The sequence below is a fragment of the Ceratotherium simum genome, chromosome 9 (assembly GCF_057802395.1).
Source record: "Ceratotherium simum simum isolate JZ-2026a chromosome 9, ASM5780239v1, whole genome shotgun sequence".
NCBI classification, from domain to species: domain Eukaryota; kingdom Metazoa; phylum Chordata; class Mammalia; order Perissodactyla; family Rhinocerotidae; genus Ceratotherium; species Ceratotherium simum.
In genome coordinates this window covers 81,013,982-81,040,088 of record NC_141908.1, presented here as the reverse complement: position 1 = coordinate 81,040,088, position 26,107 = coordinate 81,013,982, and the positions used below count along the sequence as shown (strand labels likewise).

The following is a 26,107-nucleotide window of genomic DNA, read 5'->3' as shown; positions in this document are numbered from 1 at the left end:
CCAGATAAACCAATTCGTAAGATACTTGCCAACTTGCACCACCACTGGCCTCACTGCTGGAAGAAAAAGGCCGGAACAAAGCTGCAGTGAGTGGAAAGCTGTGACAGAACACAGGAAAACAGACAATGAGAGAAAGGGCCGCAGTGTAGCACCACCACGGGAAGAACACAGAGACATGAGCTGCCAGAGAAGGAAATGGCCCATCCTCCACCTGCTCATGGTGAGGACGGCCCACAGGGTCCCTGCGTGAGAGTAGGGGAGGTAGCCTCTAGAAATGTTACTGATGGGAAGTTCATGAGACCAACACTCACGAGCATAAGAGTGACTGCAATTCTGTGGGGCCTCAACAAGAAAGACCAATATGAATGCTAATGGCCAATCTCTTCTAAAACTTTTCCGAAATCAGTGTATATTCAGATTCAAATGTCAAATCATTTACAAGTGCCTACTATGTACCAGGCCCTATACATGTGGCTTTCATATACATGTTCTTTTAATCCTCTAACAACCAAGTCTATTAACTGTAAACTGCTGTTATCAACATTTAACATTAGGAAAGGATGAGGGAGTTCCATTTTTGGTATGATGGAATAGCTTGTTGCATTCTCAATTTCATAAGAATAACCAGAACACCTGGACAAACTTAAAACAAAACAAAACTGCTTGAAGGCATTGGAGAACTCCCAAAGCAGCCAGAACTTGAGAGGCCAAGATTGATTCTGAAAAGTAGGTAAGCACATTGAATTGAGCCCAGTATTCTGTGGTACTTTTTTCTGCAAGTCGTTTGCTAATTCATAAGTGGCACAGAATCAATTGCTAAAAAAAATGAGCAGAGTTTAGTGGTTAAGAGACTTGAACACTGAGCAAAGATTCTGACAACCCTCATAGGGTTGGGAAGATAGAAATTAGAGTTCATGGTCTGCTAAGGAAGAAGGGCCTGGTAAACAACCCAGATTTCCAGTTAGGATCATAGAAAGGCTACACCCCAGGAGCAAGGGAAAACTACAAAAAGACTACCCCTCACAACAACTAAAACCCAGCTTCCGGCCATCTCAGTCCAAGACTGCATTAAAGCAATATGTTCCTACTCTAAATGCCTTTCAGAAAGCAAAAATTAATCCTCTTTGGAGAAAGATAACACCAGCCTGAGATTATTTCCACAATTTATCAAATACTATGCCTAGCATTCAATCAATGCATACCACAAGAAAGGAGCAAATGACAGAAAACCAGTGGAAAATCAAACAATATAAATTGATCCACAGCTAATCCAGATATTTACATAATTATACATGGTTCTTAAAATAACCATAATTAATATAGTCAAGAAAAAAGATGATAAAATGGAGAATTTCATCCGAGAAGTAGGATCTCAGGGTAAAACAAATGGACACTCTAAACCTGAAAATTACAATAACTAAAATTAAGAGCTCAACAGATGGGTTTAGAGAAGACTGGATACAACAGAAGGCAAGATTAGTAAACTGGAGAACAGGGTATTCAAAAATAACCAAACTGAAACACAGAGAAAAAAATAGAGGCTCAGAACAGAGAGCAAGAAACATGTCCCTGTACAAAAACGTCTAATATTTTTGTGTCATTAGAGTTCCAGAAGGAAGAGAGAGAGAGAGAAAGAAAATGGGACAAAAATAATATTTGAAGAGACATCAGCTGAGAATTTTCCAAAATTGATGAAGGACATTAAACCACAGATTTAAGAAGCTCTATAAATCCTAACCTGGTTTAAATACAACACCACCCCCTTCCCCAAGACACACACACACACACACACACACACACACCCCACAATAAAACTGCTGAAAACCAAAATGGAGAAAAATTTTAAGGCGGTTGAAGAAAAAAATATGCCTTATTTTCAAAGGAGCAACTGTAGTCTGATAACAGACTTTAATGAAAACATTAAAAGCCAGAAAACTATGGAATTACACCTTTAAAATATTAAGAGGAAAATAATATGATAACTACAAACCCAGAGAAGATATCCTTAAAAAATGAAGATGAAATAAAAAATTTTAAAACAAATAAAAATAAAGAGGATTTGTCACATTACAAGAAATACCACCGGAAGTTATAAAGGGAAAAAGGAATAACATCCCAAATGGAAGCAAAGATATTCAGAAACAAACAAAGAGAAATAGAAATAGTGAAAATAAATGAATAGTTACCATTTAAAATAATAATTACAGTGTATTTTGGGTTCAAAACAAATGTAGACCTAAAATACATGAACACATAGGCTAAAAAGTAGGAGCAGTTAAATATAGTTAAAGTGTTCCAAGTTCCATGCATTGTTCAAGAAATGATAACAGTACTAATTTATCATAAGTCAAGAATGCATGTTATCACCTCTTGAGTACTACAGGTACTAAAAAAGAATAAAAGAATGTATAACGAACTCATAAGGTGAAAAAATCGAATTATACAAAATGCTTGATTAATAATCTTTACAAAAGGCAAGAAAGGAGAGAAGAATAAACATAGAATAGGTGGAACAAGTAGAAAATGGAGAGTAAGATAGAGATTTAAACCAAATTATATTTGCAGTATCATTAAACATAAACAAACTAAATACTACAATTAAAATGCAGAGATTGTCTCACTGGATATGAAAACAAAGCAAAACCTAACTATATGCCTCTTACAAAAGACAGACTTTAAATATGAGTCCAGAAATATTGAAAGTAAAAGGGTAAAAAAGATGTACTAAGCAAAAGAAAGCTGGTATAATTATATCAATATCAGACAAAGTAGACTTTAAAGCATCAGTCATTACTAGAAACAAAGTGAGACAAGTCCTAATGATAAAAGGGTAAATCTTTCAGGAATATATGACAATCCTAAATTTGTATGAACCTAATAACAAGCTTCCAAATGCATAAAGCAAAAATTGACAAGACTAAAAGAATAAATAGATAAATCCACAATCATAGGAGGTTATTTTAACTTTAAAACAGAAAGTAAAAAATCTACAGAGCATGTTCTCCAACCACAATGGAATAAAACTAGAAATCAACAACAGAAAAACAATAGGAAAATCTCCCAACAATAGGAAACTAAATACATTTGCAAATAATCCATGGGTCAAAGAGGAAGTCTTAAGAAAAATAAAAAAATACAGTGAACTGACTAAAATGAAAATACAACATAACAAAATTTATGGGACACAGATAAAGCACTGCTGAGAGGGATATTTATAGCATTATAGAATTAAATGCTTACATTAGAAAAGAAGAAATTCTCAAATAATCTAAGCTCCCACTTCAAGAAACTAGAAAAAGGAGGGAGAAAAACAAAAATAAAACCAAGCAGAAGGAAGAAAATAATGAAGAGCAGAACTCAATGAAATTGGAAGCAGAAAAACAATAGAGAAAATTAATAAGACAAAATAGCAGATTCTTTGAAAAGATCAATAAAATTGAAAAACTCCAACAGGACTGACAAAGACAAAAAGAGAGAAGATACAAATTACAAATATCAGGAATGAAATAGAGAATATTGCTATAGACTCTGCAGTTCAATAAGATAATAAGGGAATATTCTATCGACAGACTAAAAAGTGAATACTACGAACAACTCCACACACATAAATTTGACAACTTAGATGAAATGGACCAACTCCTAGAAAAGCAAAAACTACCACAACTCACACAATATGATATAATTTGAATAGCTTTATAATTATTAAAGACATTGAATTCATAACTAAAAACCTCCCAAAAGAGAAATCTGTAGGCCCAGATGGCTTCGCTGGAGAATTCTACCAAATGATTAAAGAAGAATTAACACCAAGTTCTATTCAATTTCTTCCAGAAAAAGAAGAGGAGGTAACACTTCTCTACCCATTCAATGAAGCCAGTATTACCCCGATACCAAAACCAAGGAGGGTACAAAAAAATAAAACTACAGACCAACATCACTCGTGAACACAGATGCAAAAATTCTTATCAAAATATTAGCAAATAAAATTAAGTAATGTATGAAAAGAATTATATACCATGACCAAATGGTCTTTATTCCAGGAATGCAAGCCTGGTTTAATGTTTGAAAAGCAATAAATGCAATTCAACATATTAACAGGCTAGGAGAAGACTACTACTCAGCAATAAAAGAGAATGAACTATTGATACCCACAACTTGGATAGATCTCAAGGGTATTATGCCATGTGAAAAAGGCCAATCTCAAAAGGTTACAAACTTCCCCATTTATGTGAGTCCATTTATGTAGCATTCTAGAAATGACAGAGATAGAAAACAGATTATTGTTCGCCAGGGGTTGGGGATGGTGGAAAGAAGGGTGTGCAACCATAAAGAGGCAGCCTGAGAGGGATCTTTGTGGTGATGAACTGGTTCTGTATCTTGATCGCAGCAGTGGTGACGTGTGTGATAAAATGGCCTAGAACTGTACAAACGCATTGTGTCAACATCAAATTTCTGGTTTTCACATTGTTCTATAACTATGTAAAATGTAATCACTGGGGAAAACTGGGTAAAGAGTACAAGGGACTTCTCTGTACTCTATTTGGAACTTCCTGTGACTTTATAAAACGTTTAAAATAAAGAGTTAAAAAATAATTACTATATATAACTATGGCTATATATAATAACTGTAAGAATATGGCTATGAAAAAAGTAAATAAAAACACATAAGGTCATGTTGGCAAGAACTGTCCATCCAAACTGCAAAAAAAATCTACTAAATTGATAAGGAAGAATATTTTAGAATTCTCCACACAATTTCAATTCACTCCTAGAGGATTAACAGTAATCTTAATGGTAGAACGCTGTAAGTGCCCTGATATCAGCATATATAACAGCTTAAACCTAAATGGTGCTTATTAACTTGCAGATGCTGTTTTTTTGTTTGTTTGTTTATATGCATAAACTCAGTTAAAGTTTTGTAACAACAGTCTTATGTAGGTGCTACGATTATGCTCATTTTGTAGATGAAGAAACTAAGTGAGAGAGAAGGTAAGAAATCAGAGGACGGAGTGGTATGCAGATGTCCAGTGAGGCTTTGCTCTAAGGATGGGCATGGCTCAGGCCCAGGCCACCTACTGACCTTGACATAGAAAGTCTACTGCATTTGCATTGGAGAGAATATCCCCCCTAACTCTGTGCTCCGAGGTCTTGGCAACTTGAAAAGTGAGACCCTGAGTAATGGCCAAGTTTGAGGGAATCCAGAGTGCTCAGGACTGATTAAAAGTCTGTGCAAAACAAAGGCTCTTGAATCCTATTTCTGATGAGTCCATATCAATCCCCAGTCAGCTCTCCGGGGGGGGGGGGGGGGCTGGTATTCCACAGCACATAAATATTAAAACATCTCTTTAAGATGTTGGATATTTATGAGTACTAACATTAAAACTATCTTTTACTGCCCTTTCTCATCCCACTGATTATTTATTGTTTGAAAAGATAAATACAGGAAAGCAATTGACCCAACAATGGCCTCTTCTTGATTACATATTGCATTAAATACAGAAATTATAAAGAGGGCACTTTGGAATCTGTCTTTCGCATCAGCAAAGATTGTGTAATGAAAAGGTATGTGGCTTAGCCTAATAGATTAATGCAAACCACAGGTCACAGGAGGCCTGGAGAAAGAGTGGTGGATCAACACAAATCTAGCACAGCCACAGAGAAGTAGGTCACAGTGTAAGGCTTCCGATATGTCCTTGTACTTCCATAGCTTTAAGCAGGGTGCTTTGTACATAATAGGCAGCTACTTTTCTATGGAATGAATGAATGAATGAATGAATGAGGGAGGAGGGACACCTGGAAGGTGAGGAGCAACGTGTGTGCTCTTTGCAGATGTTTAGTGGCTTCCGACACTTTTTACTGCAATCCATGCTGAGAAACACATTTTGCATCCTGTCCCAGCACTCAGTTACATATATACCCTGTATACGTATGCACGTATAAACATTTTACATCCATATGTAACTTAAACAAAAAAAGATTATGAAATAATTCTTACACATTACAATCTATGCAATGATCTTTTCTATTCTCTTCTATCTTCTTTTCCTAATAAAAAACGTTGGTTGATCCCACTCAATTGATTTCAAGATGCATTTACAGGTTACAACCTGCAGTTTGAAAAACCCTAGCATAGGTGGAAGCTCATGCATAGGTTTTGGAGGCAGAACTGGGTTGGTATCCTGGCTCTACCAACTTTGTACCTGTGTCACCATAGCTAAGTTTCTTAATTTCTCTGAGCTGCCAGTTTCTCACTTGTGAAGTAGATACTCACTCTACAGGATTTCTGTTGTCTTTCTAGAGCACAAATCTGAACATGCCATCTCTATTTCAAGCGTTCTCTGCCACTCTTGGGCTAAAGTCTAAATGCTTTCTCTTTGATTATATGGCCTTTAACAATATGGCCTCTGTTGACCTCCATCCTGTGCCTCTAGCTGGTCCTAATTTACACAGCACCTTCCAGCTCTTCTGATATACGCAGTTCCCTAAATGCTCCATGTTTTCTCTTTGGGCCTTTGTGCATGCTCTTCTGCCCACTAGATTAATTTCTACTTGTCTTCAGGTCACAATAGAGATTCCTTCAAGGAGTCTTCTTTGACCACTCAGATCTGCCTTCAGCACCGCTCTTTTGTGCTCCTACAGCATCTTTGGCTTACCCTTATCATGGCATATCACCATTACTATTCCAAAATATCAGCCACATCCGTCTAGAGGGCAGACAACTCTGTATTCTGTTCTATTCTCTGTGTTATTTATATGTCTAAAAAAATTCTGCACACCTCCTCCCACCTCCTCTTAGCAAACAGGATAAGTTAGATGAACATATCCTACGGATCAGGTCGTTTGTGTGAAAAACAGTCAAGTCGATGCTTAAATGACAGCTTTAAGAAATCAGAGCAACCCTTTGCAAGCATCCTTCACACGTGCCCACTTACGACCAGTGGTGGAGGATGGCGGGGGGTCAGTGGGGGAGGTCTTGGAAGTGGATAAAGTGGATGGTCACTGAGTGCCAACCCTCCTTGCCTAGCTCATGTGTAATACAAGGGAAGGCTGCCTACGTTTGTTACCCCTGGACGCTGACAACATAGGCAGACATAAGTCTAGCACAGTCCCAAGAGGAGGGCTCTCAGAAGACGGGAAAAAAATGAGAACATCAAGCTTTAAAGAGTGGGGCTGGAGGAAAGCAGAGTTAATGGTATATCAGTTACTATTAGCACTTATCTGGCCATAGAGATTCTTTCATTACCAGAGTTCTCATTATTGTTTAAAAGTCACTTAAAAATTGATGGTAATATGTTCTAAGAAAAAAAAAAGTCTGATTGCTTTGTTCAACTGATGAATTTTAACTCTCCATGGAAATGGCCTTCATCACTGGGATTCCCAGACTGAAATGAGATCACTGTGGCTCTGTAGAAACTAAAAGTCACATCTCCAGGTAATCTGCTGCAATCACTGTCTAAGCCCCTGAACGCAGCCTTACAAAGCTGTGAGTCAGAAGTGAGGCAAAGAAAGCCTTTAAACTAAGGTAGAATTAACAGGAAAAGTCACCAGTGAAAGAGACTGGGGACAAACACCAACAGAGGCCTGAGCTGTGCCTGACAAAGCCATGGCTCAACAAAACACTAAATCTCTGAAATCCAGAGACTGTTGGGTGAAGAGACATCAGTTATCCTGCACTGCCCAAGAGCACAAGATATGTTCACACCCAGCTGTTCACACCTGGCTATGAAGCTTTCCTGTTAACACTTTTTCCATCCATCATCACCTTTATCTTAGAATTTCCCCAAACATGCTTTTTCAGTGGTCACGAAAACTAAGAATGCATGTACCCCCGTTGCTTTACTTAAGTGATGTTAGAAGTTGTTCAGACTGAGATATTTCTGTCTCAGCTATAAAAGAGGGTCTACATAATAAAGATAGCCTCCCACAGGGAGTTACTAAGAATATATTAGAACAGAGTGTAATGTAGCATTAATCTATATCTTTTGCATTATTAAAGGGAACTGAAAAAAAAAGAGAGAGAAGTCATCTAGAGGTAAGCTGTTTGTGGTGGATTCCATGGAATGACTTCCTAAAAGCCACTTCCAACTCTTCTCTCCCTTGCCTTTGTTCACTGGAAAGAGGAAACATGATTTCTCGGCGCCCTTTTGCAACTGGAAGAGACTTTTGTCAATGAGAAGTTGTTGGGGTCTTCTGGGAAATCTGTTCAAAGGGAGGACCTTGACTGGCACATTCCATTGGCCATTTGTCCCTTTCTCCTTCTTTTTCCTTGGAGAGTGTGCACAGGAAGCCTAGGGCTGCAACAGCCATCTTAGAATCATGATGCAACATGAGGAAGAGGACTAACCACCGGGGAAAGCAAAGGAGAAAAATGAAAAGAGGCCACTTGATGAGGCTAGGGCCACCTAAATTCCTTAAAGGGTGAAACAAATATTTGAGTTAGGTTTTCTGTTGTTTACCAGCCAAACAGGATCTGACGACACACTTGTTATCGACAGCTCTTCTGGGGCCCATAGAAACACGGCTCGTCCATGCTGTGGACAACTGCTGAGCCCAACTCCGAACCAAACGGATGTTCAAGTGACATGGCAGGAAGAAAACACTGTTCTGATGACAAGCTTACGGACATCTAACCAGTTACAGTTTTCAACAAGCAGGTGACAACATAGCCACGTGTGTAATAACTGTGCCCTTCACTTCTGCAGGTGATACGATGGATCTGAAAGAATCCGAGCTGTTTTCTTGCTTTTATCCCCTCACTTACCTTCTGTTTCTACTTTTTGTTTCTGATGATTGAAATACACCAGCAGGAGTTTGGGCTGGAATTAGGAATTAACCATTAACCATGTGACCATGGAACAGATGCAATCTAACAGGTTCCCAAACCCACGACTTTAAGGGTCAACAGCTAGATATAATCAGTAACCTTCCTAAATAGTTATATTTAGTTCAATAACTTTCTAATGTATAGTCCAATAATACATAATATAGTATAATAATATATAGTCTAATAACCTTCCCAAATAGCTATAGTCAACATTTATTGAACCAGGTACTGGGATAATTTCATTTATTCCACAAACAATCCAACAATCTTGTCCCCATTTTAGAGCGAGGAAACTGAGGCTTTGAAAAATTAATATGTTCGAAGCAAGTTCCTAGAAAGACCCACCCATAGCCTCAGGTGTTTCCCAAATTGAATGAATACGCAATTTCCTGATTTATACAATATGTCCTATATATATATCTCTATTCTAATGGAACACATTATACTGTAATTATATGTTTATGAGACAGTTTCAGCTATTAGACTGAGTTCCCTGAAGGTAAAGATAGGTTCTGAACTTCTTTGCATGACCTATGGCACACAACAGATGCTCAATAAAAGCTTCCTACAGACACTGGTGAATACCTGCTGGGAATCAAGGCTGCTTAAGTGGAACAGTGAGGAATTGTGTGCTCTTTGCCACTTTAATTTCACAGCTGTGGTATATCAGTAAGTATTTAATAAGCAAGTATTAAGTGCCTACTATTACACTGGACCATGGAATGTCTTATTTTGCATAATTAAGTCTAAGTGGACACATTATTTGTGAATACCTGGAAAAGAAAAAAGTTAGCTCCAGGATTCACCAAGAACAAGTAATTCCCTTTCTTGTCAGGGTTGCTAGACTGGTAAACCCAGGGATTCTCACAAATGTCATGTACCCTAACATCAGTAAGATACTTGACAAAGTCTTCCACGGTGCTCATGGATGAACTGGAGAATGCATAAAGATGACAGTGGGCTGGATTAATAGCTAACTGAACATCCCAAAGGGTGTTGATTAATGGAGGTCTCGATGACGAGTCCCCGGGACTATACTGGACATTGATCAACGATCTCATCAATGACACAGGTAAGTCCACAATGATTAAATAAAAGGATGGCATCAACCTAGGAAGGATAGCTAACATACTGGAGGACAAAAATCAATACTTAAAATATCTTTATTGACTACAACGGGCTAAACCTAACGTGAAATATTTAACTTTGATAAAGAGAATATCCTACATTTAAAAAAATCATTGTACAAATAGATTTTGTACAGTATATTGGGGCATCTGGCTTGATAGCAACTCAAGTGAGTGCCTCACCCTCTGACCCTCCATTTATCTTGGCCATTTACTCCTCTCGGGGTTCCGTTTTACTAAGCGTCCTGTAGTTCCTCTAACCACCATGCTTCTCTCACCACCACGCTGCTCTCTGTGCCTCTACCCAATGGCCCCACAGGCACCCCGTGCCTCCCTCCCAGCAGCACGGCTCAGGCTGTGCTCTCATTGCGTGTTTCCATCCTTGTAGCCTCCACTGGACTGTCGGCTCTGTAAGGAGGGGAAGGTACCCGTCAATTAAGATTCTCCTTGTATCCTGATGAAACCCTTTCTGAACTCAGGTGCTGGCATTTAGTAGACACTCAATAAATATTTGTTGAATTACATGCATGAAGATGAGAAATGGCAACTTGGAAAAGTTAATTTACTGAAGGTCACGCAGCAATGTTGGGAAGAGGACTGGATCCAGGTCAGCCTCATTCCAAAGCCCATGATTTAACTGGCCATTAGCATGTTGGGAGCCCAAGTGGATGCCACGTTACCCATGTGGGTACCAGTTTCCTTTAAATGAGAGTATGGATCTATATGAGGGTGCAGTGTAGGGAAAAGAAGACTGTATAACATAAAGAGATCTAAAATAAAGTCCTGACTCCATGCTGCGTGACCTTGGGCAAGTCACTCAACTTCTCTGGGCCGCAGTTTCTGCGATAATAACATGAGAAGGTTATTCTGGATGGTCTCTGACTTCTCTTGTTAGCTCTGAAATACTGTCATGGAAGGAACTTCCAAGTTGCAGCCTTTTCCATCCTGTAATGACTCTGTTCTCTCTATAGCCAAGCTTACTGAGTTCTCACCTCCTGATCAATTCTCTTCACATTCCAATTTTCCCTCTGCTCCTATCTAGCTACTGACATTGTTCTAAATTAATGGATGATCTCTTAGTGGCCACATCCCAAATCCTCCTTTTAGTTCTCACTCTGTGGACCTCCTGAAGCATTTGAAATCCTCGCCTCTGTGGTCTCTGCTAAACACCTTCCTCTTAGTTTTAATCTCCAGTTTGGGCTGCTTCTCCTGTCTCCAATGCCACTCCCTTATTCCAGGTCCTTTCCGTCTTTCACTACTGTAACCATGTCTTAATTTGTCTCACAGTCTAACCCTCTTCCTCTTTATCTGCCATCAAGCTGGCAAAGCTATTTTCCCCAAATGTAAATCTATCAGCTCATTCCCCAGTTACACACTTGGAAGGCTCCCACTGTCCACAGGATTAGCAAATGCACAAACACCCACTGCTCACACGCTACCACTCATCCTTCTGGAGCCCACTATTCAAGCATAACTTCAGAACTCTTCTTAACACGGATTTCCAGACAGCTACTACCAGTCAGTACCTGTGAACATAGATGGAACCTAGTCATTCACAATCTGGCTCTAATCTGCTTTCCAGCCTCATTTCCTATCACTTTCTTTCCCATCCACACTCCGTGTTCTGTGCGCTTCTCAGCTTCCCTAATGCCATGCCCCTTCAGACCACTTCACCCTTGTACAGTCACGTACCACATAATGACGTTTTGGTCAACAATGAACAGCAGATACGATGGTGGTCCCATAAGGTTAGCGCCACATAGCCTAGGTGTGTAGTAGGCTGTACCATCTAGGATTGTGTAAGTGCACTCTATGATGTTCGCACAATGACGACATTGGATAATGACACATTTCTCAGAACGTGTCCCTGTTGTTAAGCGACGTGTGACTGTTCACGCTAATTATTCTGTCAGGAAAACAATTTTTCTACTGGATGTGGTCAATTCTTACTAATCCTCCCAGAGCCAGTTCAAATATCGCTTTCTTTTGGAGACCTTTCCTGACCAGCAGAGTTGGAAAATAAAAGCTTCTTTTTGTTCTGTTGACATTATATTGCAATGATGTATTTCCATACGTGTTGATCCCCTTCTAACTAGAGCACAGCTTCCTCTGGACTGAGACCACAGCTTGGTCATCTTTTTGTCCTCCCTAGAGCTTACTATAGTAGCTAGAACACAGTAGGTGCCAAATAAATACCTACTGAATGAGTGAAAGACCGAACAGATGATGAACTGAATGACGGGCCTCTAACTGTCCGTATGGTAGGTTTAGAACTCATAGTCCTGCTCATGGACCCTGCCAGGGACACTCCACAGCAGCTCTCTTCTTAGACTCACCTGGTCCTGGGCATGTCAGGAAAGCTCAGAGTTTCATTGATAAAGGACAGTAATAACAATAACAACGACGGTGACAATAGCAATGTTATTGAACGCTTATTATGTGCCAAGACAAAAACTGCTTGCTTTAAGACTTAAAGAACAAGGAGCAGAACAGTCTCTACATATAATTAAAGAGAAGAGCAGAATAAAGATAATTCTGAGGATAAAGAGTAATACTTGGATCTGTTTTCCAAAAATATGACAACTATCTACAACTCCACTGAAAGAGCCTTAGATCATTTATTAATACAATGGGGCCAGAGCCACAGGAAAGACTACTGCTTCTGCACACGTCCGGCTGGGCAGTAAATAACATATTTTTCCCTGATATCATTCTACAGTGGCTCCAGTCAACATAATCCTAAGAAATTTCCCTCCTGGTCAAATCTACATGGATGAAAATTAGCTTAGGTTAGAGTTTCCTAGTGTTTCAAAGAATAACCACAAGATCTGGGAAAAAAAACAAGCGCTAGGTGACAAAACTTTGGGGAGTGATCGTGTGATTGTTGCCTGCTCCTCTTCAACACTCACGATGCCTATTAGCTCATGGGGGATAAGAAGACTGCAGTGAGAACACCTGGGCACTGTGGCTTCACTCAGAAGTCTCCACATGTATTTGTTTAATGAACTTTTTTTTTATAGAAAGCCTTGTCTTTATTTCCATGGAATTAGTATTGGGAAATACTGGTTTTGGAGGTTCCTAGAAACAGTCCCTCTGTCCTGGGATTCTAGCAGTGGGCACACGCAAAGGGGACTGCCATGAAGACCTGCCTGGTTTAGGGAAAGTAAGACTGGCTGCGGTCTGGGCCAGAAGAGACTCATGCCTGGTATTATCATTTACATGATACAAGTTCAACCCTATATGAAGGCTTGGAAGAAAAAGGCCAACTCCTAACTGGTAGTTTGAATTAACAGTTTAGTTATTATGGCTGTCTCACACAGTCACAGGAATTTATATTTTCATTTTATCCCAAAGAAAAACTTGACCATCTTTCTTTAATACTATCCACCTGGAAGCCTGACAGTAAGGATTAAAAATTGCTCCTTCCTTCCCACTTGGTTATTGGAAAGGCTCTGAAAGGTAATCAGTCTTGTGAAGCTACACTTTACAGTCTGCATAAAAATGCCATGATTTCCCTTCCTCTCCCCGAGCTAATTGAAAGTGCATAATATCACCCAGCTGGGGAAATGTGAACGGTAAACACGTGCAATATATCATGCCCTCACACAGAGGCTGGGTACTAACACAGACGGGCTGGTTGTCAGGACCAAAGGAAATCTGGAAAACAAGTCTTTTTTCACCTAGAATCAGAGGTCTCTGTGCCTGCCACCACTGCCCCCTCCCCTACTCCCTCCAGACTTCAAGCTACAGCCAGATTAAACCAAGGTCAACTCATTCCTTGCATGCATAATTCCAAGGGTCACCTAACAATGTATATTGACTAAAACTCTCTTCTATCAGCCTTTCAAGAGATGAGGCATTTTACTTTTGGCAGGAGGTGGGGTTGGAATCACCTTGTTCCCTAGGTACTTCAATTGTACTGACAGATGGTCCTATTATCTCTCTCCTTAGCTGCTAAGCCTAAAGATCCTTGGCCTTGTCACCTCTTATCTTTCTCTACTTCATCAAACTCCGATTGCCAAGATTATCTCCTTTTCAACCTCTGATCATCCATGAATATCTACACAGGATCACATTTTCCTTGAGTATAAAATCCAAGTCTTACTTTTCAAAGTCCTCTGTGCCTCTGCCGCTATCTACAACTCCACCTCAATTACACCGCCTTAGAAGTCATCATTCTCTTCTCTGACTCCTCACCTTCAAGTGTCATGCCATCTTTTTGAATACTTCTTTCACCGTACGGCTCTTAGGAGAAAGGACAGTATTCCTTCAAAGTTTTCCTCACTAGTTCTCTGTCACAATATTCCTTCAAAAATTGCTCCCTGTTGCACCATGAACTCAACTACTGCGATTCATTCATGCCACCTTATAACTGGCTATTGTTTCATTTTTGATGGCTGATACCTTACGGTTAGGTCAAAGCATAGCACTTGTCAAGGGTACTATGTCATTTCAGCCTTAATAGATTGAAGGATATATTTTTATCTATGTCAGCAGTAGAGATGATTTGAAACTTACTGAATTAAAACTACATTCATCTTTCAATAATTTGTATTACCTGTCAGCTGGCATGGGTGGATGGTAAGGCTTGTTGACTTTGGCATAGAGACCCTCTAAGTGGTCTCTCTCTGGAGACAGTGGACGGCCATCCCGAGGGTAAGCCAGTGGTCCAGTCCGTGGGGGAGATGGAGACCTATAGACCGTTGCTGATGCACATGGTTCCCGGAAGTGGTTCACCCTGGCGTAATTGGGGTCCATTTCATCATCGTCCATATCATGCAGTGATCCAATCGCACCAGTAGCATAATCAACAAGACCTCTTGCCTGCTTTTCTCTTAATTCCTGATGTTTTGCTCCAATCCTGAAAAATGTAGAACAGATAGCAGAGACGTGAGTTTATATGCTCATACAATGACATACTCTCCTGAATCTATGTCAACTCTTCCTAGTCAGTCACTTAGCTGTCACTTTCCTGTTTACTCAAGATCACACCATGTAGAAATGCCAACAGCATATTCCATGGGATTAATTTTATAGCTCTGACCTTTATTTGTTACAGGGTCGTTACTTTTATAGCAATGTTATAGGTATTTTAACATCTTGCCCACTGATGACTGGGCTGATGGCAGAGTCAGAGGCTGATTCTCATTAACATCGTCTCCCTACAACTGGGATGTGCTTGTGGGAAGAGCACATCTTTGGTGTAATATTACAGAGTATTCCCTGGGAAGGGGCTGCATGTTAAAGAGCCCATCGGAATCTTACACTTCGTCTATGATTTCACTATTTGGTGCCCTAGAAGTTCCATTGTACTCTTCAAAAGAAAAGAGCTTGCAAAAATTGATTTAAATATGAAAAAGAAATACAGAGGCTTTCTGGTCACTAAAAGCAGTGGGATCAGAGGTAATTTATAAGAGATTCTACGTTTTTTGGTTACACAAATGGGGATCACTATGTCTCATCATACAGGGGCTGGGGACAGAGCAAAATCGTGGAGAAATTAATAGGCTCCTGACAGAGATGGATGGGCACATATAAGTAAATTAAACACCATTACTGGCAGAACTTCATAGCACTAAAGCCTTGAGTGATATTACAAAACGCTGCTGCTAATCAGTGTCCTGTGCAGACTACTGGGAATGAGAGAGGCAAAATATACTTAGGTGGATTCCAAATCCATCTGAAGTTTGAGAATTTGACATCTAATCTGGAAAGTGTTGGATCAGCTCTCCTAAATTCCAAGCTGTGTGTTAGAAGGGAAAGGTCCATGTGGCATCTTATTGGACAAGGGTGATGTGATGGTGCCAGGAGGTGTTCTGAGCGAAAGAGGAAAGAGTGTGACCCCACATCACGGGAGTAAGGATGAGAGGAGTAAGACACCGCCAGCTCGGGCTCAAGAGAGCCTCTCAGGAAAGGACAACATGCCTGCAGGCCTGCACCAGAGAACAGGAGAGGGAGGAGGAAAGATCTACATATGACTGCAGACAGAGAGGGAAGGCCTGGATGAGTGAAAAACAAGAAGAGAGCTCTCCCAGTTTCTTCTCCTCTTCAAACAAAACAGCTGTTTTTGCACATGGCAGCTAGTTTTATTCTACAGAACATTAAAGTCTTCGTAAAAATCTTTAACAGCCATGAGTTTTCGAAGTGTTTTCTCTTTTGGCAGAACGGGTTTTTTTTTTGAGTAGAGAAAGGGAGAAAAGAAAAAGGGAAGGAAAAAAAAAGACCAAGAAGAAGGTATAGGACAAAAACTTAGTTAGCATCTATCCTCAAGTCACAACAGATGAAAATAAATGCCAGGATACATTATTGCTTATCTCTTTGACTAGGTCAAGTCATGTACTCTACACATCAGTAATTAGAAGAATTTATATTTTTGCAAACGGCAGCTTGACTCTCCAAGGGATTTTGAATGAAGATGAAAGGATGATTACACAGGAGGGTACCCCTTAGGAGGCCCTGCCTGTCTCTTTTCAATGCATGTTAGTCCTAGATTCATGGATGTTTGTTTTGAATAATTTTTGATAAAGAAGATAACCTGCTCCATTCTGCAACAAAACAATCTTTCCAGGGACAGTGCAGGCTGGATTATCAGAGAATGCTTGCTGCGCTATGACAAGAGTGATGGATTTCCATTGCAAATAGAGCACAGGACATCAATAAAGTGAGGGAGTGAGATTCTGTGTGGTTAGTATCCCTCCTAAGTGGGATGCCTTCAAGAGAAATCATTCAGCAGAAAGACGAACATCTCATGCCTGCCACGTGGGGCTACATGTGTGCATTAATGACAGAGGAAAACACTACGCTTGATTTTTAAAAATCACAGAAATAGAACACTAGTATCTGTGTTCCTTATTTCATCATTTCTCTTTCTCAGAGGTTTTCTCATTAATTAAGCTTGCTGAGTATGTAAAGATTCTTGGAAGAAAAGTACTCTGTGTATGCAAAGCAGTATTTTATCTTGCATTTTTCCTTCCTAAAACAAAACCAAATTTCTCCCTGATCCTCTCTGCACCGCTGGGCATTTCAGTAACTAACTTCATATTAATCACTCAGTTGGTGAAATAGTAATTTCTCTGAATCATCATTATTATGCCACATATCAGGGTCTCTTGTGTGGGGAGGACAAGGCAATATCAGAAAAGGGGTGTATGGAGGCAGAAGAGACTCTCTCAAGAGAGAAATGTCAAGGAGATAGATTCTTTTGGTAGCTCCGAACTCCCTCTGCCCCAATTCATTGTGAGAATTCTAATTGTTTATAGTCATTCCCACCTGGAGGTCTCCTTACTACTGGAAACTCAACCTGTTAAATCTATTTTTCACAATAGCCCTTGATAATATACCCTTTTTATTTGATGGTACCACCAGCTTCCCCATTCTCCCCAGCACACTGCCTTTGAATTGTTTATATCTCTTCTCTCTCTCTCCCCTCTCTCTCCCTCTATGGAAACATTGTTTCTTTTTTCTATTACACCTCTTGGATATCCTCTTTTATTTCCATCTCTTTAGCCACAGTCTAGTGTTCAAAGTTTATATTGTCCAGATCTGCACTGTCCAATATGGTGGCCATTAGCCATATGATGCTATATAAATTTAAATTAGAATTATTGTCAATTAAATAAAATTTAAGATTCAGCTTCTCAGTTTCACAAATCACATTTCAAGTGCTCAGTAGCCACATGTGGCTTGTGACTACTATATTGGACACTGCAGATATAGATGAATTCCAGAACTGCAGAGAGTTCTATTGGACTGTGCTGGCCCAGATTAGTCTAAGATTTTCGGTATGTCACCACATACCACTTTAATCTATACCTTAAAAGCCTGCTTGAATCATCTTCCTCAAAGAGCATTTCCATCATATCTCTGTCAGATCAAGGACCTCTAACAGGAGATTGTAATAAATGATGGAGTAAGAGTGTGGTTAATTTACTTCCCTCCATGAGATGCTAAATGAACAAACAATTGAGAAATTGAGAAGAAAATTCCATCTACAATGGAATTAGAAAATGGCCATGATGTTATAACATGCAGTGAAATTTGGACTGAACCCAAAGAGGGTGGAACACCAAGAGGTGATATGCACCACGTGTCCAGCAGGTGTACATTTCACTGAAAGTAAGAGCGAGAGTCCAGAGGACTACAGACTACAAACTTGCATTTAGGAAAAGAGGGTCTGAAGACCCAGACCCTGGAATTGTGGGGTCAATCTCTGTAGGTTCCAACTTCAGAATGGAGGAGAAGTAGGGTCAGAAGAGAGATGTTTCCTCTGAGAGATATATTTCCTTCTCCCCTGAAGAAACTTCACGGAGGTCAATGGGGAGAAGAGAGGAAGCTCCAACCTGCTCTGGAGCTGACAGGCAGAATCAGCAGAGCAGAGAGAAACACACAAACTCGTCAAAATGAAACCAAGATCTCAGAGACTTCACTAAGTAGGCTGTTAGGGTGTTCTTAGGGTGATCTGCTCTCTCAAAATGGAAGACCGTAGAAAACAAGCCCTCAGGGCAGTGCACCCAACAGATTTGGCAAAAAGATATCTTGAGAAAGTGTATGGAATTGAAGCTGCTGGTGGCTCTAGACCTCTACGCCCGTGTCAGCTAACACTAAATTTTAGCACAGATTTCTTTTAAACATTGTAGAACATGACATTAATGGGTCATAACAAGCATTTTAAAAATTAAATACAATAAAAGAGAAAATATTAGGGCTTACTGCACGTAGTAAGCATAAGTATTGTTTCAAGAAGGAGAAAAATTAAGTCATCTAAACATTCAGGCAAATTCCAGCTAGCCTCAAACATGCATAAAGACAAAAGAAAAACATTCTCAAAATTTAAAAACTCAAGGGAATATAACACTTGTTGACCCATCTTGAAAAACTACTTAACAATGACAGCAGCCAACTGAGGCTGAATGAAAACGAGGAATTCAAGCTGGTAAAGCAGTGGAGTGACAGGTGTGGAGGTGAGCAGCACATTCATAGAAAGATAAAACTACGGCTAAATGACTGTAGCAACATAACTACAGAGAAAAAAACAAATGTCCTAAACTCGGACAATAGAAAAATAATATCACTAATGAAAATCAGACGCCAGTAAGGAGGTGAGTTAGGAGAAAGCATTACTATGCAACTGTGTTCACTTCCTCACCTTTAAAGCAGGCATCAGTAGGTTACTGTTTAAAGTTGATAAATCAAGAACAGAGGGTTAGTATATTAAATATAATTACAAAAAACTACTACAACAACCAGTTATCAGGAGAAGAGAAATGCATAGAACAAAACCCCCACATAAAAAATAGAAAACGAAGAAAGCAGTAAAAAGAAAGTAACATAACATCAGATGACCAGATTTATCTTTTCTGACAATAAATGAAAACGGAACAAATTTCTTTATTATAACTAAAGGATCCCAGATATAATGAAAAAGGAAAACACGCTATGTGCTATCAAAATAGTGAAAAATGGGGAACAGCATTAATGTGCACTAATAGGAGATGACAAAAGAAATACTGGGCAGCTTAAAAAATAGGGTCATACTATTCCTACACTAAAGGAAGTAGATAGACACATGGGTCTGGATACATATAAACACCTGTGTCATGTATGTATGTGTACTTGCACATGCATAGAAAATGTCTGGAAAGATACACAAAAGTTCATAATAGTGACTGCCTCTGGAGAGTGGAATTGGAGGTATACTATCTGCATTTTTATGTCATATATTTTTAGGATAATTTTAAAGATTTAAAAAATATAAAGAAGTCCCTTACAACTATATGCTGACTGTTGTAGTGAATCAAAACTTTAAAAAACAAAACCCCAAAACATTCAACAGGTACCAGCAGGCATCCTTGTCCTCCAAACCTACCAGACCTGACTTCTCAGACTCCTTTATCAACTCAGTTATGACTGTTTTCTTCAAATTTCCGTTCATTGAACATTTGTTTGGTCCCTTCCAGGTCAATGGTGTTTGCCTAGAGTACATTCTCCATTAATCAATTATTTGACTTTAGTTTTCTCTAGAATAAAGACTAAACTTTACTCATTTAAACTCATTTTTAAGCTCATTTACAGCCCCACATTGATCTCAATAACTCTCCTCCTCTTCAACCAACATATCCAGAAAATTCTCTATTAATCTGTAATTGTCATATATTTTTATATACTTTGCAAAAAAACAAAACAAAATAAACACCTTCATTTGATTCATTTCTAGACACTCTGCTTCCAGAACTAGACTACAAGCTCCTGAATGTCATGTGAGTTTTCCTTCTGCAATTTTGGCTGACTGACTGACATTCATTCATACTTACTGATATTACGTTGCATACTAGAAATAAAAAGGGGGCAATTCTCAGTCTCTGACTTACTATCAGGGAGATATAAACAAGTAGGCACAATTCAATGGGAAAACAAAGATCTGTGTGTACAAAGGTGAAGAGTCAGTTCAGCTTAGGGGTTTTGAGGAAGAATTGTGAAGGCAGGGCCACATGAACAGGGCTTTGAAGGAACTGGTCAACCTTGTTCCAGGAGGAGAGAAGAGATGTGGAAATGGGGTGAGGCACTCCAGTCAGAGGGAGGAACACAGCAATGAGCACGGAATGCATGATTTACCGAATGCTGGTGTGAGTCTGATGTGGTGGGACAGAGGTTTGAGTTATCCACCTACAGCTCCCCCATAAAAGGAACACATGTAGTAAAAGTTATCAGCAAATTTCTATAAGGTTTATGTAACACAAATTTGCCTAACATTTAAAATTTTGGTGAGGAAAAGCCTATTACACCTTTTTCATTTGTCTCTTTAATCTTTATTATAAAATGAAACAAAGATACAGAAATTCATACAAAACAAACCTATGGATTAAAGAACAGTTATAAAGCAGACACGTTTGCAACTATCACCAAGGTCAAGAAACAGACCTTTGTGTTCCTCTTCATCACAACCACGTCTATAGAACATATGTAGCTCCTTTCTTCCACCTTAAGAATCCTGCTTCTCAAGACACAGGGGGTGCTCGAAGTAAATATCCACGATTACAACTTGCTTTACTCTATATTACACATATAATAGTTTCAAGATAACACCACCAATACTACCACCACCAAAATGATTATTAAAAAGAGTTAAACATTTCTTTTCAATGCTCTTCCCCTCATCCCCCTGTTTTTGTAGTTGTACTATGCCTACATCATTAAAGCACGCAGTAGCTACAACCCATCCCTCTCTTCTGTTCATTTAATCTCATTTAATCTTAGCTCTACAAGTAACTATGTACTAAATATAGAAAAATAAATATATATTTAATAAAGACCGACAGTGCTAATATCAATGAGTATGCAGTCATCTACCAGATTCCTCAGGAATAACTCCTGGGACAGGGTTTCTCAAGTTGATAACAGTATGTCCTTCATATCTGAAAGCCAGTTTTGCTAGATACAAAATTATTCGCTCACCTTTTACCCTTGAGTATTTTAAATATGCAACCCCATTTTCTTATGACAAAGTATTGCTGTTAAAAAATTGGACGAGAGGCCGGCCCAGTGGCTCAAGTGGTTAAGTGCTCGCGCTCCACTGTGGCAGCCCGAGGTTCGCCAGTTCGGATCCCGGGCGCACATCGACACACCGCTTGGCAAGCCATGCTGTGGCGGTGTCCCATATAAAGTGGAGGAAGATGGGCACGGATGTTAGCCGGGGCCAGTCTTCCTCAGCAAAAAAAGAGGAGGATTGGCAGATGTTAGCACAGGGCTGATCTTCCTCACAAAAAAAAAAAAAAAAGTTGGACGATAACCTAATTTTATTTGTCTTATTAATTACTTATAAGAAATTTGCTCTTTTTGCTTATCTAGTCAAATTATTTTATTTAAAGTCCAATAATTTTACTAGAAAAGTCATTCTGGGTTGATAACTCTTTCAATATGTACTTGTAAGTATATTTTTTCCATCAGGGAAGTTTTCTTGAATTATAGTTTTTATTGTTAATGTTGTAGGATACAAGTCGAATATAAAAAAGTCAATTGTATTTCTACATACTAGTAGTGAACAATTAGACAATAAAATCAAGCAAATAGGATTAAAGAACATTACAAACTTAAGGATAAATTTAACAAAAGACATGCAAATTCTCTACACTGAAAACAATAAAATATTTGAGAGAAATTAAAGACGATCTAAATGAATGGAGAGTTATACCTTGTTCATGGATGAGAAAAGTCAATATTGTTAAGATGTCACTTCATCCAAATTGTTCTATAGATTCAATGTCATCCCAATTAAACTCCTACTAGGTTTATTCTCCAAAAATTAACAATGTGATTGTAAATTAATTTGCAAAGTTAAAGGGCAAAGAATAGCCAAAATAATTTTGAAAAGTAAGAATAAAGTTGGAAGACACACTACTGACTTTAAGACTTACTATAAAGCTTCAGTAATCAAGCCAAAGTGAGAGAAACGGATGAACGGAACAGAAGAGAGTCCAGTAACACACCCACACATCGTCCGTGACGCAATTTACAGCAAACGTGCCAGAACAATTCAATTAAGAAGGGAAAATCTCTTCAACAAGCCGTGCTGGAAAATCCATAAGGGAAACAGAACCTCTGTCCCTACTTTATACCAAAAATCAATTCAAGATGGAAGACAGGCCTGAGCATAAAGCTGCAACAATGAAGCTCCCAGAATAAAATAAAGGAGACTATCCTCACAATCTTGGGGTAGGCACATATTTCTTAGAGAGGACACAGAAAGCATGAACCACAAAAGAAAAAACTGGTAAATTGGACTTCATCAAAATTAAAACCTTCTCATTAAAAAGCACCAGAAAAATGATAGGCAAATGAGAGAAAATACTTGCAACATATATATCTACCAAAGGATTTGTATAAAAAATATTAGACAATGCTACAACTCAATAATAAAAAGAAAAATGACCCGATTAGGACTGGGCAAAAGACTTAACCAGATATTTTACAAAAGAAGATCCAGAAATGTCCAATAAGCAAATGAAAATGTGCTCAACATTGTAAGTCATCAGGGAAATGCTAATTAAAACCACACTGAGAAACCCTGACCAAAATGGAAAAAAGTGACTACACCAAATGTTGGAAAGCGTGTGGAGCGTTCAGAACTTTCATACAACATTGCTGGAAGTATAAAAATGGCATGATCCCTTTGGGAAAAGGTCTAGGAGTTCCTTATAAAACTAGACCTACGCTGAAGCTATGACCCAAAAATTCATCTCTCAGGTACTTACACAAGAGAAACAACAACGTATGTCCACAAACCTCCTTGAAGAATGTTTGGTAGCAGCTTTATTCATCATGGCAAGAAATGGAAATAACTCAGATGTCCATCAGTAGGAGAATGGATAACCAAACAATGAAATATGCATACAACAGAATATAAATCAGCAGTAACAAACAATGAACTACTGGAATACTCAACAACAGGGATGAATCTCAAAATTATCCTGCTTTGTGAACGAATCTGGACACAGACACAAAACTTACTACACGATTGCAATTATAAGAAATTCCTGCTTGGGCAAAACAATCCTATGGTGATAGAAATCAGATCAGCTTTTCATGGAGTGGGGGCACACAGGAGGGGAAAGGGCATGAGGAAAATTCTGGGCTGATAGAATCTCCTGTACCTTGATATGCATTCATCAAAATAGAATAGACAAGACTCTGTTTACTGAAGACCTGGATATTTCACTGTATGTAAATTATACTTCAAGTAAAAAAGTTAAAACAGAAAATGAAAATAAAAGCAAAAAATGTCAATTATGCTATTTATACCTTTTAAAATCCATGTAATAAAATCTAACAAATTTGGAGTCATTAATTCTAAATTTACTTATATATAATTCTTTCCCTTTTGAATATATTACCTAAAAATAATTATTATCATAACAAATTAACAGAATGAGTGTGATTGCTTGGAAAATATTTAAATTGCTTAAGGAAATATACTCCTTTTCAAGCAATTTAAACACTTCCAAAGTACCAATTTATAAGCCAGGTATTGATTTTGATAAATAAATATCATTCTTATTGATCCACAAACACACCCTCTGAAGACTAGACAACTTGTTTCCAGTCTGTTACAAGTTTCTGCATTCATCATTCAATGAGTATTTATTGAGCACCTATGTGGTTTAGGTTTTGTTCCTGAGGCTGGGGATTCAGCAGAGCATACAAATCCTTGTCTTTGTGGAATTTATATTCTAGTCAAGGGAGGCAGAAACAGACACAAAGTAACTGAGTAAAATGAAGAATAACGTTAGGTGGTAGTAAGTGCTATAGAGGAAAATACAACAGGGAAAGAGGGTGGGAGTGTTGTGGGGGGAGGGTTAACTTTTAACTATGCGGTAAGGAAAGGCACTGCTGAGAATATTAAATTAAAGAAGAGGAGGGTGAAACTGTACAGATAACTGGGGAAGAGTATTTCAGGCAGAGGGGATAGCAGGTACAAAGGCCCTGAGGCAGGCAAGTGCACAAAACAGCAAGGAGGCCAGGGGGAGGGAGGGAGGAATCCCAAGGCCAGAGAGGAAATGGGGGCCTAGGTCATGAAGGGCCTTCAGGTCCAGTAAAGATTCTAGCTTTTACTCTCAGTGAGGTAGGAAGCCAGTGGGACGTTTCAGGCAATGAAGCCATATGATTTGACTTCCATGTGAAGGGAATCTCTTTGCCTGCTACACTGACAGGGTGGTGGGGATGCTGGGTGAGGAAAGAGACATGGAGACCAGTTAGGGGCTACAACAACCATCCAGGCGGGAGATGGTGGTGGCTGGGATGAAGGTGTAGCAGTGGAGACGGTAAGAAGGGGTTGAACCCATGACCTAAAAATAAAACTGGCTTAAAAAAATTTCTGTAATTAAGACTGCTCTCCAAACACTCCAAATGAGGGAGGTGTACTGCACACACGAGTCCATCCGATCTAGTGTTTCATCTATCCAACAGGCTAGATGACAATAGATCCAATGTCTATTGACAATGATCCAATAGACACTAACAACAATAGTTGTGATGTATTTTCCATCACCACACAACTTAATTCTCACGAGGTACACAGTCTCAGCTTCACAGACGAGGAGACTGATGTTCAGAGAGATTAAGTATTTTGCAATTTTTGAAAGTCATTATTCCTTTTACATTCAGAAGTTGAAATTCTTCTGTAAAGAAAAACTTTCCCTCAAAATTTTGGGTCTCTTGATTACCCTGAATTACACTCAGCACAGGGAAGGCAGAATAAATGCTTAATTATTCCATTTTAAATGCTGATTTTCAGAGTAAGGAGTTAGTGCCCTAGATACTTCATGTTGACCAACGAGTTGTGAGATACCTTTCTGGAGGAGATGAGAGGTTGTGAATATCATTATAAACTGATGTTTTAAAAAAATACATATTTAGAGCTTTCAATCATTGCATTCCTTACTCTTTTTGTTGCACACTGCCCCATATTTAGTCCACAGGGACTGCTCTAGGTTGGCTCCTTTATCCTTTTTTTTTTTTTTTTTGTGAGGAGATAAGCCCTGTGCTAACATCTGCCAATCCTCCTCTTTTTTTGCTGAGGAAGACTGGCCCTGGGCTAACATCCGTGCCCATCTTCCTCCACTTTATATGGGACGCTGCCTCAGCATGGCTTGCCAAGTAGTGCATCAATGCGCGCCCGGGATCCGAACCGGCGAACCCCGGGCCACCACAGCGGAGTGTGCGCACTTAACTGCTTGCGCCACCGGGCCGGCCCCTCCTTTATCCTTTTGACTGGACCCAGTTGTCTCTGACAGCTTCCTTGCTTTCTGACAAAGCTGCCCCAGGTTCATGCTGAATATGTCATGTCATGTCTCTATCTTGGAAGCAGCCATTTCTCCAGGGAACTCTCTTTTTAATGGGGAATGATACCTAGAGCACACCATCTGGGCTCTCAGAGTGCTCACTGCCCTTGGGTTACTATTGCTTCTACAGCTTTTCTGTGGATGGAGCTAGGAAATACGTATTTTTGAAAAAAATCACAGGTTCATACTGATATTTCAAATTCAACATTACAGAATTTTTACTTAACTTCTTAAAATTTTATATTTGTTTCTCTTTTCTTTAAATGAAAATCTTGATTCTTTTTTTTTTTGTGTGAGGAAGATCAGCCCTGAGCTAACATCTA

The 26,107-nt window shown here is 39.1% G+C and overlaps 1 protein-coding gene across 1 annotated transcript in view; it reads right to left on the bottom strand.

The window, feature by feature from the left end:
• The window catches only part of PARD3B (par-3 family cell polarity regulator beta), a 929,552-nt gene that overhangs the window by 131,551 nt on the left and 771,894 nt on the right, over window positions 1-26,107 (bottom strand). Inside the window, exon 20 of the mRNA XM_004426826.3 lies at window positions 14,510-14,812. Within this exon, the coding sequence (XP_004426883.2) occupies window positions 14,510-14,812 (303 nt within the window). The remainder of the gene's footprint in view (window positions 1-14,509; window positions 14,813-26,107) is intronic.